At 42.0% G+C, this 19,095-nt stretch overlaps 2 protein-coding genes and 1 long non-coding RNA gene across 4 annotated transcripts; 1 reads left to right on the top strand and 2 right to left on the bottom strand.

Moving 5' to 3' along the window:
• Positions 1-1,731: 1,731 nt before the first annotated feature.
• On the bottom strand, positions 1,732-5,471 carry LOC123742529 (uncharacterized). Of its 2 annotated transcripts, XM_045717588.2 has the most exons (4): positions 4,980-5,267; positions 3,587-3,717; positions 3,255-3,383; positions 1,732-3,178 (listed from the first exon to the last, which is right to left on the bottom strand). In XM_045717588.2, exons 1-4 carry the CDS (start codon positions 5,245-5,247, stop codon positions 3,056-3,058), a joined length of 651 nt encoding a protein of 216 aa, XP_045573544.1. In that variant the 5' UTR covers positions 5,248-5,267; the 3' UTR covers positions 1,732-3,055. The 2 variants fall into 2 exon arrangements, with proteins under 2 accessions (XP_045573544.1, XP_045573543.1); XM_045717587.2 differs by having other exon boundaries at positions 1,732-3,383; positions 4,980-5,471.
• Positions 1,732-14,459, bottom strand: LOC106602454 (uncharacterized). The gene is made up of 3 exons (XM_014195116.3): positions 14,174-14,459; positions 13,221-13,351; positions 1,732-11,355 (listed from the first exon to the last, which is right to left on the bottom strand). The coding sequence occupies exons 1-3, from the start codon at positions 14,457-14,459 to the stop codon at positions 10,192-10,194; spliced, it is 1,581 nt and encodes a 526-aa protein (XP_014050591.2). The 3' UTR covers positions 1,732-10,191.
• LOC123742535 (uncharacterized) lies at positions 14,288-15,949 on the top strand. Its single transcript, XR_006769713.2, has 2 exons — positions 14,288-14,551; positions 15,281-15,949. It is a non-coding gene; the product is annotated as an uncharacterized LOC123742535 (long non-coding RNA).
• The last annotated feature ends 3,146 nt before the right edge of the window (positions 15,950-19,095 follow it).

The raw sequence follows: 19,095 nt of genomic DNA, 5'->3' as shown, positions 1-19,095 counted from the left end.
ATAATAAACACACTTTCAACATGGAGTGTTTACCCATCCCCACTACGTTTGAGTCCTATACTGTAGTTACAGAATTTCATTTCAACCCATCATGGTGGACATAAATATGTGGGTAAAATAAAGTCAGCTATGATAAGTGAAAAGTCATCAGACAAACCTGACTAAACTATTTTGACGTGTACAGTAGGTGTGTAGGTATATTTAGTAAGTGTATATTGGTAATAAAGCGATGTTGGGTGTATGCAGAATAGGGTGAGATCAGATTTATAGAGTCAATTAAAGTCTTAGAATGAAAAGTCCAATTTTGTGTTTATTAAACAGAAACAAGTTTTAAATACACCATATGAAAACCACACATACATGTCTCAACAACAAATCTGCATTCATTTTGTCATTAAAAGTGTCTCAGGAATTTTTGGGGTATTTCAATGGCATTTGAACATCAGTCTACACAGTGCAAGCACAATATAAAAATTAAGTGCGGCCTTCACACCCCTTTACTTTTTCCACATTTTGTTGTGTTACAAAGTGGGATTAAAATTGATTTAATTGTATTTTTTTTGGTCAACGATCTATACAAAATACTGTCAAAGTGGAAGAAAAATTCTACATTTGTAAAAAAATCAATAATAATACTAATAAAAAATAAAAAACATCTTGATTAGATAAGTATTCAACCCGAGTCAAAACATCACCTTTGGCAGCTATTTACAGCTGTGAGTCTTTCTGGGTAAGTCCTTAAGAGCTTTGCACACCTGGATTGTACAATATTTGCACATTATTATTAAAAAAATGTTTTTAAGTCAAAACTGATACTAAGCCACTCAGGAACATTCAATGTCGTCTTGGTATGTAACGGCATTGTATATTTGGCCATATTTCATCTCCCAGTGTCTATTGGAAAGCAGACTGACCCAGGTTTTCCTCTTGGATTTTGCCTGTGCTTAGCGCTTGCGTTTATTTTTATGATTTAAAAAAAATATATAATCCCTAGTCCTTGCCGATGACAAGCACACCCAGAAATTGATGCAGCCACCACCATGCTTGAAAATATGAAGAGTGGTACTCAGTGATGTGTTTTTGCCCCAAACATAACACTTTGTATTTAGGACAAAGTTAATTTCTTTGCTACATTTTTTTTGCAGTTTTACTTAAGTGCCTTTTTGCAAACAGGATGCATGTTTTTGAATATTTTTCTTCTGTACAGGCTTCCTTCTTTTCACTCTGTCAATTAGGTTAGTGTTGTAGAGTAACTACAAAGTTCTTGATCCATCCTGAGTTTTCTCCTATCACAGCCTTTAAACTCTAACTGTTTTAAAGTCACCATTGGCCTCATGGTGAAATCCCTGAGTGGTTTCCTTCCTTTCCGGCAACAGAGTTAGGAAGGGCATCTGTTTCTTTGTAGTAACTGAGTGTATTGATATACCATCCAAAGTGTAATTAATAACTTCACCATGCTCAAAGGGATATTCAATGCCTGCTTTTTTATTTTACCCATCTACCAATAGGTGCCCTTCATTCAGAGGCATTGGAAAACCTACCTGGTCTTGAATCTGTGTTTGAAATTCACTGCTCGACCTTACAATTATCTGTATGTGTGGGGTACAGAGATGAGGTAGTCATTCAAAAATCATGTTAAACACTATGCAACTTAAGTGACACATTTTTACTCCTGAACTTATTTAGGCTTGCCATAACAAAAAGGGGTTGAATACTTATTGACTCAAGACATTTCAGCTTTTCATTTTTTATTAATTTGTAAAAATGTCTAAAAACATAATTCCACTTTGACATCATGGGATATTGTGTGTAGGCCAGTAACAACAAAATGAGGAAAACATCAACTGGTGTGAATACTTTCTGAAGGCACTGCAATTATGTGTATCACACAATGCCTAAATGCAATATTCTACCCAGGAATATTAAACACTGAAATGTTATTCTGACAACAATGAAAATTAACCTTTGTCTTTAAAGGAAGACTCAGTGTTATGAGATTGCCACGAGCAGAACCCCAGATATTGTGATGAGCGTGATGCTAGATTTTGCTCTCACACAGTATCTGCGCATGTACATGAGTTCGCTTCACGCTGCTACAACATGGTAGCCACAGGACCAAAACATCAGACGTTTAGCCTCGTGCTTCAACGCTCTTAGTTGTAGAAATGTACCCACTACTGCTGTTTCCTTTGTGCATCTAAGTCATCTCGCTGAGTCTACCTTTATTGCAGGGTTTGATCTAAACAAACTTTCTATGTCATAGAGTGGAATGGTTTTTCTTCTGGTGTATCCTGAGGTAGCTCCTCTCTGAGAACCTCTTCCCGCAGTGCGTACAGGCGTTATGGCCTCTCTCCTGTGTGGATCTTCAGGTGTGTCTTCAGCAGGTGTTGGCGGGAGAACCTCTTCTCGCACTGTGGGCAGCTGTAGGGTTTCTCCCCTGTGTGGACCCTTTGGTGCCTCTTTAGGCTGCCAGACTGAGCGAAGCACATGTGACACTGGGGGCAGCTGTAGGGTTTCTCTCCTGTGTGGATCCTCTGGTGGATCTCCACATTCTGGGAGCAGCTGAAGCCTTTGTTACAGAACATACAGAGGAACCGTTTCTCTTTACTATTGCCTGTTGTTGCTCCCCGAGCCTTGGCCCTTTGGTCCTTTGAGTTCAATACCTGATCGAAAAGGACGCGGCCGTGTGAATCGGATGGCCCCATCGATGTGGACACTGGGTCGCATTCCCTGAATGCGTGTGTAGGGGAGTGGGTCTCAACATTTGGATTTGTCTCTAAGCTTTCCCTGTAATCTAAGAAATCTCTGCCTTGTGAGTGTCTGTTTCCTAGGTGACTATCTGCATTCCATGTGGGAGGAACGACACCCTCCACTTTCACAGTCACCTCATCTATCACCTCCCCTTTCTTATCTAGGCACCCTTCAGAGTATACACCACTACTGTACCGGTTCCAGTCCCCTCTAGACAGATCAGTCTGTGTCTCTAAACCCAAGGGCATGCTGCCAGGGTCCATCTCTGTAGCGTAAGAACAAGACGGATCATCACCACTAGTGTCTATCGCATCATCATCTCCACAGCAATGAACCATCCTCTGGCTCTGGTGAAATACCGGTAAGTACTCTGAACCGGGAGCAGGAGGACAGCCCAGTCTCTCTGGGTCTGATCTGTAGTCAGAACCTGTGTGTAAGAGCCTGTGTGTTAAAGTCTTGGTGTCGGTCTCTGACTTGAGGACGGCGTTCTGCGTTCCACTGACCTCCCTGATGCTGGGTTGGGTCCTGGGAGGCGTTGGGGCGGTGGTGGGGTCCTCTATGCTTACAGGGTCCTTCTCTCCTTCGGTCCTCTCCTGCTTGACCCCAGGACCTGCAGCCTCTGCATCTGCAGACTGACACAAGAAGAGAGGAGGTTATTACCGGTACATGGGTTGAATTGGATAACAATGTCGTAGGAAAGTCTCACAAGCTCCCCTATGGCAGATAAAGAAGGATGTACATGTAAGCAAGTGAATAGCTGAGGGGAGCCTTCCGGTAGTAAACGGCCACATTTGATTTACAAAGTGATTGTCATTTTTTTATGCAACTCTATTACGATAATGTGCTGGGTTGAGGTTCCACTCCCCTCAACAGTGATTGGTTGGTCATCTCTCCATGTATTGTGTTTCGCTGGCTTCACAAAGCTCCTGTGGCCTCCAGTGAGATGTCCTTCACCTGAGACAGTGACTGGGGGAAAAGAGGTGGTTAGGTACTGTCAACGGTATTTTGTACACTAATTGATACGGTCTAGAATTGGCAGGGATGTAAGGTAACACTTTTCATAACTTCCTGAAATACTAATTATTGATCAATGTATTATGTTCCATGCATCACATTGTTTTCATTGAGTAAATAATAGGAAATGCAGCACATGAACAATCTGGTTAGAATAGTGTCTTTGTCCAAGATAGATAAGTAATCAGGGGAATTATTGCATACTATCCAAAAAGTGACCAGCAAGACCCAATTCTAGGTAACACATCTGAACACATGCAGAAGGCAACAGGGGAGAGGCAGTGCCACTATATATGACAGGCTGCTCAGCCTTCTGTAAAATGTGTGTGTGTCATGAACAACAATAGCTGAATGATTTGCCTTCAAACTAAAAGTCCCCCATTGATGCATACGGATAAAAATTGTGGAATCATGCCACAATTGGACAAAATAATTCTACACAAGGTTGGAATGTTGTTATTCAAATTCAACAAAAGACAAAAATGTAGTTTAAAGAAAAAAATAATAATAATAATATTTGTTTAAACTACACTGCTCAAAAAAATAAAGGGAACACTTAAACAACACAATGTAACTCCAAGTGAATCACACTTCTGTGAAATCAAACTGTTCACTTAGGAAGCAACACTGATTGACAATAAATTTCACATGCTGTTGTGCAAATGGAATAGACAACAGGTGGAAATTATAGGCAATTAGCAAGACACCCCCAATAAAGGAGTGGTTCTGCAGGTGGGGAACACAGACCACTTCTCAGTTCCTATGCTTCCTGGCTGATGTTTTGGTCACTTTTGAATGCTGGCGGTGCTTTCACTCTAGTGGTAGCATGAGACGGAGTCTACAACCCACACAAGTGGCTCAGGTAGTGCAGCTCATCCAGGATGGCACATCAATGCGAGCTGTGGCAAGAAGGTTTGCTGTGTCTGTCAGCGTAGTGTCCAGAGCATGGAGGCGCTACCAGGAGACAGGCCAGTACATCAGGAGACGTGGAGGAAGCCGTAGGAGGACAACAACCCAGCAGCAGGACCGCTACCTCCGCCTTTGTGCAAGGAGGAGCAGGAGGAGCACTGCCAGAGCCCTGCAAAATGATCTATTGTGGCATGATTCCACTATTTTTATCCGTTTGAATCAGTTTCAATGGGTTACTTTTATTTTGAATGCGATCCGCCGATTCCACTATTGTTGTGCACCACACATTGGTATGCAAACTGTACCTCTTGACACTTCTCTGTTTCGGTCGGGGATCTTGACACGACTGGCGAGGACGCGCTCTCGCGTTGTCCTCTCTGCGCGCTCCCTTGCCACCTTCAGTTCCAGTAGTTTCCTTCGCAAAACCCTGTTTTCTTTCTGGCTTTGCGTTATTTCCAAACGAAACACTGCATAGTCGTCGTCTACGAGTTTACAGATCTCAGCTACAGCTGCATTCGCTAGCACCTCCATGATGGAGGCTATTTGAGTGTGAAAAACTATACAGTTAGCCATTGTTCACTAGCGTTACCGAGATAACGCCTATCAATCAATCAAGTCCTGTCTCCAGCGCTTATTAAACACTACACGCTGAAAGTATGTGATGCTATCCAGTTAAATTAGTCATATTTTGAGTTCCAGGGTGTTAATAAACGTCTAAATAACAATGAATGCTAAAGTGGAAATTGTTCTTAGTCACTGTTCACTTTCTGTTTACTTCTTCGTGTGAGTTTCCGGTAGACTGGACGCTGTGTTGGTTATTGTTTCCTTTCACAGGTCGGAGTGTGAATTGCACATTTTGTCACAAAAAAATATGGGGAAATGGAGAAAATAAATTGCACCACCATCTAACCCACACATTGTATACACCACTATATCCAAAAAACTCACCACCCCATCCCAGTACTCTAGTCCTCCCAGATCTTACTACAGGCCAACTGGGAGGATGGGACAGACCCCTTCTCTTAAAACCCCCTTTAGATCTTCTGCTCTAAAATCTCTTACACTCAAAAATATCTCTGCTGCTGCCACTATCAAATCTGTTTTCTGGGATTTACGCTCCATCAGTGCAGTATAATTAATAACCATAGCAACAAAAAAAAAAACATTAAATCTTACCTAACTAAAACTCATCCGCTGGAAAGATTTGGCATCCTGTAGTGCATGTCTTGACTACATCGTTGTAAAGCTAGCTAGCTATCTAGCTACAGTAGACACCTAAGTGGGAAAAGTAGCAAGGCTAATTGAGGCTATTTCGCTGCTATTCCGTCCATTCATAAGTAGTAGCGATCTTCAAGGACAAAAAAAACTTTGCTTCGCCAACCGAGAGAAGCAGGCCCAAGATCTTCTCTTCGAAGTGCAAGTCAAGTTTGAAAATACCCAGCTGGTGGTGCGTCAGATGCTCATTCATTTTTTTGCCTGAAACAATCAACTTATTCACTAAACATTCTTCTCTCCAGATACACAAGGTGACATCGCTTTAAGACTTCTGCCAGTCTATCAGCTAGGCAGGAAGACATTCCCGACCCAGCTTCAATGAGACCAGAAAGTCCTTCATTTACTTGTAAGTTTAAATAGTGGATCGGCATAGGAAGATTGGTGCTGAAATTAGATCGCATTTGTAAACCTTGAATGAAAGGAACAGCATTCCAAAATATGTTACGCATCACTGCACACTCCTAGACATTAGGTAGGTTTCCATTCAATTTGCGACAGATTTTCATTACGAATATAACAAAATATGCATAAAACAATATGCGCATTTTCCCACCGGCGATATGTTTCCATCAAACAGACTTTTTGCAGATAAAAAAAAATAACTTTTGCTGTTAAATTCCCATGTACCGAATAAAAATAAATCTGATGGTTTTGTCACAACTGTTGCGTTAAATAGCAAATGTGCCCACTCTGGTCTTGGCACATGCGCTCTAGCTAACACCTCACACATACAGTGGAGGTTGGCTATCTACATTATCAGATCCTTATGGATAAGAGCGATATTATTTGTCAAACGGCAGCAAAGCATCAATCATGTCACCAGAATAAGACCCTCGATATGTATTGGAAAGGAGTATCTTGCACATTCACCACCATATGAAGTTCATAATTTATTTAATCTGTAGCCTAATAAACTCCATGCTTTCCCGAGGAGTTTCCACTTAGCTAGGCAAATTTGTCAGAGGATGGGCAGATAGAGAGAATGAGAGAGGAATATCCTGGAGTGCTGGATATGAGGGAGGTTGTAAAGGATGCATTGAATGCACCATTTACAATGGCAGAGATGAAAAGGACAATAGGTAAGGTTGGGTTAACTTCACCTGGGAAAGATGAGGTATGCTATGTTATCTTGTCCCATTTTAGTGATGAGGCACTGGGTAAGGTTTTGGTGTTGTACAACAAAATCAAATTTTATTTGTCACATGCGCTGAATACAACAGATACCTTACAAGCCCTTAACCAACAATGCAGTTAAGAAAATACCCACAAAAAAGAGATAAGAATAACAAATGATTAAAGAGCAGCAGTAAATAACCATAGCGGGGCTATTTACAGGGGGTACCGGTACAGAGTCAATGTGCGGGGACACCGGTGTCGAGGTAACATGTACATGTAGGTAGAGTTATTAAAGTGACTATGCATAGAGAATAACAGAGTAGCAGCAGCGTTCCGGGGGGGGGGGGGGGCAATGCCAATAGTCTTGGTAGCCATCTGATTAGCTGTTCATGAGTCTTATGGCTTGGGGGTAGAAGCTATTGAGGAGCCTCTTGGACATGGACTTGGCGCTCCGGTACCGCTTGCCGTGCGGTAGCAGAGAGAGTCTATGACTAGGTTGGCTGGAGTCTGACAATTTTTAGGGCCTTCATCTGACACCGCCTGGTAGAGGTCCTGGTTTGCCGGAAGCTTGGCCCTGGTGATGTACTGGGCTGTACGCGCTACCTTCTGTAGTGCCTTGTGGTCGGAGGCTAAGCAGTTGCCATACCAGGCAGTGATGCAACCCGTCAGGATGCTCTCGATGGTGCAGCTGTAAAAGCTTTTGAGGATCTGAGGACCCATGCCAAATCTTTTCAGTCTCCTGAGGGGGAATAGGTTTTGTTGTGCCCTCTTCACAGTGTGGGAGGAGGGGAAACTACCAGGCAGTTGGAAGGAGGCAGTAGTGGTACCAATCCGGAAGCCAGGGAAGGACCCAACAAGCTATCGGCCAATAGCTTTAACATCACATGCATGTAAGATAATGGAACGTATGATTAGAGAGGCTAACTTACTTCCGGGAGAGCAGGGGGCTACTATCGCCACATCAGAGTGGGTTCAGGAAGGGAAGGGGAACTATGGATCCAGTGCTCTGCTTAGAAGCAGAGGTCAGGAACGCTCAGGTGAACAAGGAGACTGTAGTAGCTGTCTTTTTTGATGTGGAGAAAGCGTATGATATGTGGAAGGAGGGGTTGATAATCAAGCTTGACATTATGGGGGTAGGAGGAAGAAAGTACACTACTTTTCAAAAGTTTTGGGTCACTTAGAAATGTCCTTGTTTTTGAAAGAAAAGCACATTTTTGTCCATTAAAATAACATCAAATTGATCAGAAATACAGTGTAGACATTGTTAATGTTGTAAATGACTTTTGTTGCTGGAGACGGATGATTTTTAATGGAATATCTACATAGGTGTACAGAGGACCATTATTAGCAACCATCACTTCTGTGTTCCAATGGCACGATGTGTTAGCTAATCCAAGTTTATCATCTTAAAAATGCAATTGATCATTAGAAAACCCTTTTGCAATTATGTTAGCACAGCTGAAAACTGTTGTTCTGATTAAAGAAGCAATAAAACTGGCCTTCTTTAGACTAGTTGAGTATCTGGAGCATCAGCATTTGTGGGTTCGATTACAGGATCAAAACGTCCAGAAACAAAGAACTTTCTTCTGAAACTCATAAGTCTATTCTTGTTCTGAGAAATTAAGGCAATTCCATGCGAGAAATTGCCAAGAAACGGAAGATCTCGTACAACGCTGTGTACTACTCCCTTCACAGAACAGCAGACTGGCTCTAAATAGAATAGAAAAAGGAGTGGGAGGCCCCGGTGCACAACTGAGCAAGAGGACAAGTACATTAGAGTGTCGAGAAACAGAAGCCTCACAAGTCTTCAACTGGCAGCTTCATTAAATAGTATCCGCAAAACACTAGTCTCAACGTCAACAGTGAAGAGGCGACTACGGGATGCTGGCCTTCAAATTACAGGAGGAGGAGGTAGATTTATAAATAGTTTTCTTGGTTTTAACACTTTATTTTTGTCCAGTTAGTGCAAGTTATTTCAATATATTTAGTATAGTTTTATCTAAAAAAAAAAAACTTCATGTTTCACTATTTGTATTTTTATGAAATTTCACTGAGGATGGTCCTCCACTTCCTCCTCAGACGAGCATCCACTGCTGCATAAACTGGTAACATTATTTGATAACTGGTTAGATGGCATTATGCTTTCCCAAAACTTTGGTCTACATTAATGTAGCTGGAAGTTAAGTGTTGATAGCAACTGGCTGACTCACGCAGTGCTAACATTAGCCAGTAGTGGAATAAGTAACCAATTGTCACACTTGAGTAAAAGTAAAGATACCTTAATAGAAAATGACTCAAGTAAAAGTCAAGGTTACCCAGTAAAATACTACTGAGTAAAAGTCTAAAAGTATTTGGTATTAAATATACTTTAGTATCAAAAGTAAATGTAATTGCTGAAATATACTTAAGTATCAAAGTATTAAGCAAACCAGACAGCATTTAAAAAAAATGTTTTACGGATAGCCAGGGGCACTCTTTATAAGACATAATTCACAAACGAAGCATTCGTGTTTAGTGAGTCCACCAGATCAGAAGCAGTAGGGATGACCAGGGATGTTCTCTTGATAAGTGTGTGAACTGGACCATTTTCCTCTCCTGCTAAGTATTCAAAATGTAACACACTTTTTGCTGTCAGTGAAAATGTTTGGAGTAAAAAGTAAATTATAAGTTGTCCAAAATGTAAAGTACAGTTACCCCAAAAACTACCAAAGTAGTACTTTCACCACTGACGTTAGCAGGCTAGTTGGCTAGCAACCTTGGAAGTTGATTTGTAACAATACATTCATAAAGTAAATGTAATTGAAACCAGTAGTAATGAGTGTAAACAATATTGTTTAATATAAAGTTACTTCTGTTGGAGTTTACATTTATGGGGAATAGGCTGGCTTTCCTGGGGCCTCCATATTACGTCACACCCCGCAAAAACATCTTCCAGGATGACTTCAGCAGTTTTATGGGTTTTATGTAATAACTCGAAAAATTGAAAAGTGAGGTAACTTTGCATTGGGACTTTTGATGCGTATACTAATGCAAATTCATGTTATATTCAGTTATGTTTATGCTACCTACCCTTTAATGCAGGTTTTGATCTAAACCTCAGAAGCTATCAAGTGGTATGGCTACTTTCTATGTTAATAGAGTGGGATGGTTTTTCTGCTGGTGTATCCTGAGGTAGCTCCTCTCTGTGAACTTCTTCCCGCATTGCGTACAGGCGAACTGCCTCTCTCCTGTGTGGACCTTCAGGTGTATCTTCAGATTGTCCTGGCGGGAGAACCTCTTCTCACACTGGGGGCAGCTGTAAGGTTTCTCCCCTGTGTGGACCCTCTGGTGCCTCTTGAGGTCACGAGCCTGGGCGAAGCGCATATGACACTGGGTACAGCTGTAGGGTTTTACCCCTGTGTGGACCCTCTGGTGGATCTCCACCTTCTGGAGGCAGCTGAATCCTTTATTACAGAACATGCAGAGGAACCGTTTCTCTTTACCATTGCCTGATGTGGCTCCCCCTCCCTGAGCCTGGGCTCTAGCCCTGTCGTTTGAGTTCAATACCTGATCGAAAATGACGCAGCCTTGTGAATCGGAAGGCCCCATCGAAGTGGACACTGGGTCACGATCCCTGAGCGAATGTAAAGGGGATTGGATCGCGACATTTGGATTGGTCTCTAAGCTTTCCCTGTAATCTAAGAAATCTCTACCCTGGGACTGTCCGTCTCCTAGGTGACTATCTGTATTCCATGTGGGAGGAACGTCGCCCTCCACTTTCACAGTCACCTCATCTACCACCATAACCTCCACTTTCTCCTCCTGGCACCCTTCAGAATATACACTACTACTGTACCGGTTCCAGTCCCCTCTAGACAGATCAGTCTGTGTCTCTAAGCCCAAGGATATATTGCCAGCGTCCATCTCTGTAGTGTAAGAACAAGACAGGTCATCACCGCCAGTGTCTAGTGCGTCACCAACATCTCCATGGGAATAAACTGTCCTCTGGCGAAATACCGGTAAGTACTCTGAGCCGGGAGCAGGAGGACAGCCCAGTCTCTCTGGGTCTGATCTGTGGTCATATCCTGTGTGTAAGAGCCTGTGAGTTTCAGTTAAAATCTCAGTGTTGATCTCTGACGGTGTTCGGTGTTCCACTGACCCGATGCTGCATCGGATCCTGGGCAGCGCTGGGTCCTCCGTGGCTACAGGGGCCACTCTAGTCTGGGTCTCTCTGCTGTGTGGTGGGTCCTCTCTTTCAGTCTTCTCCTGCTTGACCAGAGACGATCCTCCAGGACCTGCAGCCTCTGCAGACTGACAAGAGAGGTGGTACAGGAGTCTAATTGGATAACAACGTCGTAGGAAAGTCTCACAAGCACCCATATCCTCCTGAGACCCAGCAATACATTTTTATGTTCTTTAATGGACATTAGTTTCTGATCATATCGCTAAGGCCATACATGCCACTGTGTTAGGTCCTGTTGTACCTATGAGAGGACATTTTGGGATTTTCAATTATATCACGTGTAACGGTGTTACCTTCATAGTTCTTTCTTGTGTGTAATTATAATTTTTGAGTTTGATATTCAAATTGTTTCTAACAGGTAAATATCTCAAGAATAGTGTGAGTTTTCAGAGCAGTGGAATAATTTTCACATGAAATAAGAGCCTGGTAATAAATGTCTGTTTATATTTCCTATCAATTGAGTCATAAATGGCCACTACAGATCACATAAAATGCATTTGGGGTGCAAAAAAATTGTATGTATTTTTTACATCCAAACTTTATGGGTCTCTGGAGGCTATGGCAGATAAATGTGGATGTACAGTTCAGTTCGCTGCAGCTACTGACTGGAACGAGCTGCAACAAATATTCAAACTGGACAGTTTTAACTCAATTCTTCATTCAAAGACACCATCATGGACACTCTTACTGACAGTTGTGGCTGCTTTGCATGATGTATTGTTGTCTGTACCTTCTTGCCCTTTGTGCTGTTGTCTGTGCCCAATAATGTTTGTACCATGTTTTGTGCTGCTGCCATGTTGTGTTGCTACCATGCTGTGTTGTGTTGCTGCCATGCTGTGTTGTGTTGTGTTGCTGCCATGCTGTGTTTTTGTCTTAGGTCTCTCTTTATGTAGTCTCTTGTCGTGATGTGTATTTTGTCCTATATTTATTTTATATCCCAGCCCCCTTCCCCGCAGGAGGCCTTTTGGTAGGCCGTCATTGTAAATAAGAATTTGTTCTTAACTTGCCTAGTTATTTATTTATTTATATATATATATATATATGAATAGCTTAGGGTAGTGATGGGCATTTGAAATGATTTCACTATTTTAATAATATCATGATATTTTTAGGATATCCGGATTCATGCGTTTTAAAAAAGGTATTTTTATTGGTTTACTTCAATGGAGATTTGAGAGAAGGTGCGCTATGCTAAGGGTGGGGGAGGGTTGAGAGAGGAGCAGGGACCGGTGTGTGTAGCACTGAGGAAGAAAGAGAAAGTAGCCAAACCAACTCAGCTAGTTAGACAAACTTGTTGCTGCCATAGTTTATCTGTCATGCCATCCTGTAGTGCATGTAATGACTGCATCATTGTAAAGAAGCTAGCTAGCTACAGTAGCCAGCTAAATTAGCCAGCCAGCTAGCTAAAGTAGCAAGGCTAATTGAGGCTATTTTGCTGTGCTTCCCATCCTCGTTTACAACTCCATTCATATGAAACAGCATCTGTTGGTTGATCATTGTAGCCTACTCCTCATTTAACCAGCTTAATTCCGTAACTTTAATTCCCTTTTGCATTGAGTAGAACGCTCCCACTTCACTTGCTACACATGGTTCCTCTTGATTGACCGACAATAACAAGCTACACCAGTGTGAAACGTGTGTAAGCTACCGGTGCAGTCTTTTTTTATGAGGCACTCTGTCATGTAACAGTTTTATTAAAACGTTGAATGTAATGCTCCATCCTTGTAGGCTATGTAGCAGTGACACATAGATAATTATTTAATTATAGACACTGCCTTAAAAAAAAATCTTAAATGAATACTCTCCCTAGTAATCGAATACTAACATCCGTTTGGATATTCAAATAACCATGCCCATCCCTAGCTGAGGGTCGCCTTTCTGAAATAAACTGGCCACAGAGTTGCATTTTTTTATGCAACTCTTTTACACTAACCTCGATCAAGATAACGTGCTGGGTTGAGGTTCCACTCCCCTCATCAACAGTGATTGATTGGTCATCTCTCCATGTATTGTGTCCCACTCGCTTCACAAAGCTCCTGTGGCCTCCAGTGAGATGTCCTTCACCTGAGAGTTATTGTGGGAAAAGAGGTGCTTAGTAGAGCCCGACTGATATGCGCAAGATAGCTAAGTAAGTTAAATCAGGTAAATTATTGCCTACTATCCAATAACAAGCTCTCAAGAACCCAAGTGGGGTATACCCAGTTTACAGCCGCCCCCGTTCTCAGTTGATGGTACTGATCCCAGCTTGCTCCCACGTGAACTACAATCTCGATGCTGTTTAATCCAGACACTCTAAATGCAAATGCACCTCACTTGCTATAGTTTTGGAAACCTTTAACTTAACTTTCATATAAGCGAGAAATAATATTTCAAATAAAAAATATACACTTACTGTGCACAGTTTAGCAAGTTGCACCTGGCTGTTTTCAAACACTGCCTCGGCTACGACACATCCTCTCACCTTGCGCTAGCATTTCCATTGGACCGTTCCATTCCACATTTACTGTGTTTCTCAAAATACATCCGGGTGCAACTTTGCAAGTGTACATTTTATATTTGAAAAATAATGTATTGGTTATATGAAACATTTAGTTTTACTGCTCTAATTACGTTGGTAACCAGTTTATAATAGCATTAAGGCTCCTCGGGGGTTTGTGATATATATGGCCAATATACCACGGCTAAGGGCCGTATCCTGGCACTCCGTTGTATATTGGCCATATACCACACATCTTCGGGCCTTATTGCTTAAATAACCTTTATCGTCTATTTGAATGGGCTAACTAAGACCCAATTCTGGGTAACACATCTGAACATGTGTGCAGAGGATGGGGGCGACAGGCACTGAGTTATATATGAACCGCGTCAGGCAGCATGCAAATGTACCTCTTGCCATTCCTCTGTATCGGTCGACGATCTTGACACTACTGGGACTGGCGAGGACGCGCTCTCGAATTGTCCTCTCTGCGCGCTCCCGTGCCACCTTCAGTTCCAGTAGCTGTAGTTTCCTCTGCAATGCCCTGTTTTCTTTCTGGCTTTGAGTTATTTCCAAACGAAACACTGCATACTCGTCGTCTACGACTTTACAGATCTCTGCCACGGCTGCATTCGCTAGCACCTCCATGATGGAGGCTATTTGAGTGTGAAAAACCACACCGTCACAGGTTGCCATTGTTAGTTAACGTCAGCAACTAGCAAGCTAGCGTTACGAAGATAACATATGAACAAAGTCCTGTCTCCAACGTGAATTACACACTACCTGTGGTAAGTTTGATGCTGTGCATTTACATTTGTCATATTTTGAGTTCCAGCGTGTTAATAAACATCGAAATAAAAACGCTAACGGGGAATTGTTCTTGGTCACTGTTCACTTCCGTTTACACTTGAAATGAAATTATCTTATTGGTTGGCGTCATAGCTCAAAGGGTGTGGTTAAATGAAAAAGGTACGCGCAATGTTCTTTGAAACACGGCACTGCTTTTTATCCTGAACAAAAATATAAACGCAACATGAAACAATTTAAAAATATTTTACTGAGTTACAGTTCATATAAAGACATTAGTTAATTGAAATGAATTCATTAGGCCCTAATCTAAGGATTTCACATGACTTGGAATACAGATCTGTTGGTCACATTAAAAAAGGTAGGGGCGTAAATCAGAAAACCAGTCAGTATCTGGTGTGACTACCATTTGCCTACTGCAGCGCGATATCTCCTTTACATAGAGTTGATCAGGATGTTGATTGGGCCCTGTGGAATGTTGTCCCACTCTTCAATGGCTGTGCGAAGTTTCTGGATATTGGCGGGAACTGGAACACGCTGTCATACATGTCGATCCAGAGCATGCTTACACTAGCGGTTCTGGGGGGGGGGCAGTGCCCCTGTGACAACGATTTTGGATACCCTTGTGGCCCCCCTAAATGTGGCGTATGAAATAATTTTTACAGAACTAATTTTTGCTATGTTCTTTTTTTTTTTTACATCGTTATTAGACAGTGGCAACGATGATGATTATGGACATGGTCTTTTGCCTGCTAATGCCTGCAATGCAGTGAAGAAAACGATATGACAACAATAACGTCTAATGTAACTGTCTGGTGAGTATGCAGGCCATGGAAGAACTGGGACATTTCAGCTTCCAGGAATTGTGTACAGATCCTACGGTATCTCTGGGCATTCAAGTCACGATAAAATGCAATTCTGTTCCTTGTCCATAGCTTATGCCTGCCCATACCATAACCCCACTGCCACCATGGGGCACTCTGTTCACAACGTTGAATCAGCAAACCACGCACCCACACAAACTCCCTTAACTTGAGGCATATGTGGAATTGTGTTGTGTGACAAAACTGCACATTTTAGAGTGGCATTTTACGTGGTCTGTGGAGACAATAAAATGCCACTCATCACCTGTGTGATGATCACTGGACATGTGGCTGGATTATCTTGGCTAAGTAGAAATGCTCACTAACGGAAGTAAACAAATTTGTGCACAACATTTTAGAGAAATAAGCTTTTTGTGCATATTGAACATTTCTGGGATATTTTTCAGCTCATGAAACATGGGACCAACACTTTACATGTTGCGTTTTATATTTCTGTTCGGTGTAAATGCATATTCCCATTAAATTGATTGAGATTAATTAAATTATTGTCATGGAGATGCAGTTTGGACATTTGGTATAACGTGACAAATTATCATACATGGTTGACAGTGATGGCCTATTTTGAAATGAGGTAGCCTATTCCTAACTTGGTTTTTAAGGGGATTAAAAAATATAAACAGTGGATTGAAATTACAATCTGGAATGCCAAATTCAGAGAGTTTTTACACAAAATCCCCTATGATTGCTATCTTTCAAGCTGAGAGCAGAATTGTTTAGAAAAAACAGTGTGTTAGCAATACTAGAGTAGAAAATATTATAATGACTTAATTCCATCTACATCACCACAGTAAGGTAAATATTCAACTGTCCTTGTTCTACCCTAGGTTTACTGTCATTCTAAAAAGTTATTTACACAACCCTGTTTCAAATGACAAGTTAATAAAGGGTTAATGAGGGGTATGTGGTTAATTACCTTAAACTTCACATGATAACTATAATATGTCAGCTAATGAATAGTGCCCATGTAACCGATGTGAAATGGCTAACTACCGTAATTTCCGGACTATTAAGTGTAACTGTAGGTTCCGTCCCTCTCTTCGCCCCAACCTGGGCTCGAACCAGGGGCCCTTGCACACATCAACAACTGACACCCCACGAAGCATCGTTACCCATCACGCCACAAAAGCCGCGGCCCTTGCAACGCAAGGGGAAACCCTACTTCAAGTCTCAGAGCGAGTAGCGTCACTGATTGAAACGCTATTAGCGCGCACCACCGCTAACTAACTAGCCATTTCACATCGGTTACATAAGCGCACTTGAATATAAGCCGCGCCCACTGAATTAAAAAATCTATATTATTTTGAACATAAATAAGCCGTACATGTCTATAAGCCGCAGGTGCCTACCGGTACATTGAAAAAATTAACTTTACACAGGCTTTAACGAAACACGGCTTGTAACAAAAATAAATAGGCTTTAACGAAACGGCTTGTAACAAATATAAAAAATTAGCAGTAAGCTTTAGTTGTCTTTTTCCACTGAGTCAATTCCTCACGCTGCTGTTTCTAACGTCTTATCATCGACTCATTAAGACCAAGCTCCCGTGCAGCAGCTCTATTTCCTTTTCCAACAGCCAGATCAATCGCCTTCAACTTGAAAGCTGCATCATATGCATTTCTCCGTGTCTTTGCCATGATGAGGGTGACAAAATGACTACCGTAATCAGAATGATGGGAAGTTTGAGAGCGCTCGATTTAATCTAAACAGTAAACAAAAAAGTTGTTTGACCTTAACCCGTTCGGCAATTTCATTGGTCTAATGAAAGCTTCATGCCGCCAAAAAACTGAGCACGTCACAGAATGTGTTTAAAAAATAAATAAATTGAAAGCGGGAAAATCCATATATTAGCCGCGTCATTGTTTAAGCCGCGATGTTCAAAGCGTGGGAAAAAAGTTGCGGCTTATAGTCCGGAATTTACGGTAGTTAGCGGTGGTGCGCGCTAATAGCGTTTCAATCGGTGACGTCACTCGCTCTGAGACCTTGAAGTAGTTGTTCCCCTTGCTCTGCAAGGGCCGCGGCTTTTGGGGCGCGATGGGTAACGATGCTTCGAGGGTGGCTGTTGTCGATGTGTACAGAGGGTCCCTGGTTTGAGGTAGGGGCGAGGAGAGGGACTGAAGCTATACTATACTACACCCTCAGGTGTAGTATTTGAGCTACCTCCTTGACCTCTAGCCATTGTTTGGGTGTTGTTGGGATTGTATGCTGTGTTATAGGCTAGGTACATCTTGTGGTGAACACCCATCCTGACCCTGTCTGTATTGGTTGGGTAACGATGGAAGGCTAGACCCAGGTCCAGGCTTTCTATGAACCCAGTCACCAGGCATTAGACGAGACCCTGAAGGAGAAGACAGACTACCACCAGGGGGGGTCCCACCACTCACTGTGAAGGCTGAAGCCCAGGGTGACCTGCTCTATTCATAATGGATACTGTGGTGTTTGTATCATAGGAACAGGAGGGTCTATCTCTATCAGTCCCAGGCCCTGCTTCATCCCTGCACTGAGACTGTGAAGAGAAGGGTCTGGGCTGCAGACTGGATCCCTGACTGGAGCTTCTGTCTCTCTGATGACCACCAGGACTGAGGTTGTTCAGTCCACCTGTCCACTGATTGTGTTCTGTGTGGTGGTGGAGTTTTTGTCCCTCTTGGTTCGGTCCTGGTTCCGACTCGGGAAGGAAGAGCGACGGCTCCGGATCCAGGGTTCTGATCCGGGGCCAGGGTTTGTGACCAGCCACCTCAGAGGTCCAGTCTCTCCCGTCAGCAACACCAGATATCAGCAGGTCCTCATGGAATGCAGACTGTAAACACACATTGAACAGAAAAGCATGACGGTTTATATAAGAAACTCTTTGCTGTACACACAGAAACATGACATTATAAAATGTTAACCACAGTTAAGCCCATTGCTAACACTGGGATTGAAGTACCTAACAATATGGAGCCATTGGAGTTTATTATAAAAAATGTCCTTATGTGTTGATTCATGAATGAAGTATAATGTTTTGGTTTGCCTGAGATAAGGGAAACTCAATCCCTCAGAGTTTTATTTTTTTATGTATTTTTTATTTATTATCAGCCCAGATTCGATTTTGTATTTAATTTCAACAAAATGGTCATACTCTAACATTAGGGACTTGAAGTGCAGTACTTTTATTTCACAAAATGATATGTGAAAAGAAGTATACATTTTCTCACTATGGTAACACTATCTTTTGTAAATCTGGTACACTCACTTTGATAAAATGAATGTTAGAATACACTGGAAAAGGTTCAACATTAAATTACACACAGCTTCACTACTGCATGTCAAGTAAACATGAACTTAGGGATAGCCCCCTTTTAAAAAAAATGTTCGCCTAAAATGACATACCTAATCTAACTGCCTGAGCTCAGGCCCTGAAGAAGCAAGGATATGCATATTCTTGGTACCATTTGAAAGGAAACACTTTGAAGTTTGTGGAAATGTGAATTGAATGTAGGAGAATATAACACAATAGATCTGGTAGAAGAAAATATAAAGAAAAAAACATTTTTTTTCTACCACCATCTTTGAAATGCAACAGAAAGGTCCCTGTTCGAGCCATCACTCTGGTTGTAATTCCGATGGTGTCCACAAGATGGAAGCAGTGTATGTGCAAATGGATA

Source organism: Salmo salar, chromosome 04 (genome assembly GCF_965601325.2).
Source record: "Salmo salar chromosome 04, fSalSal1, whole genome shotgun sequence".
Taxonomy (NCBI): domain Eukaryota; kingdom Metazoa; phylum Chordata; class Actinopteri; order Salmoniformes; family Salmonidae; genus Salmo; species Salmo salar.
This window is presented reverse-complemented; position numbering and strand designations above follow the sequence as displayed.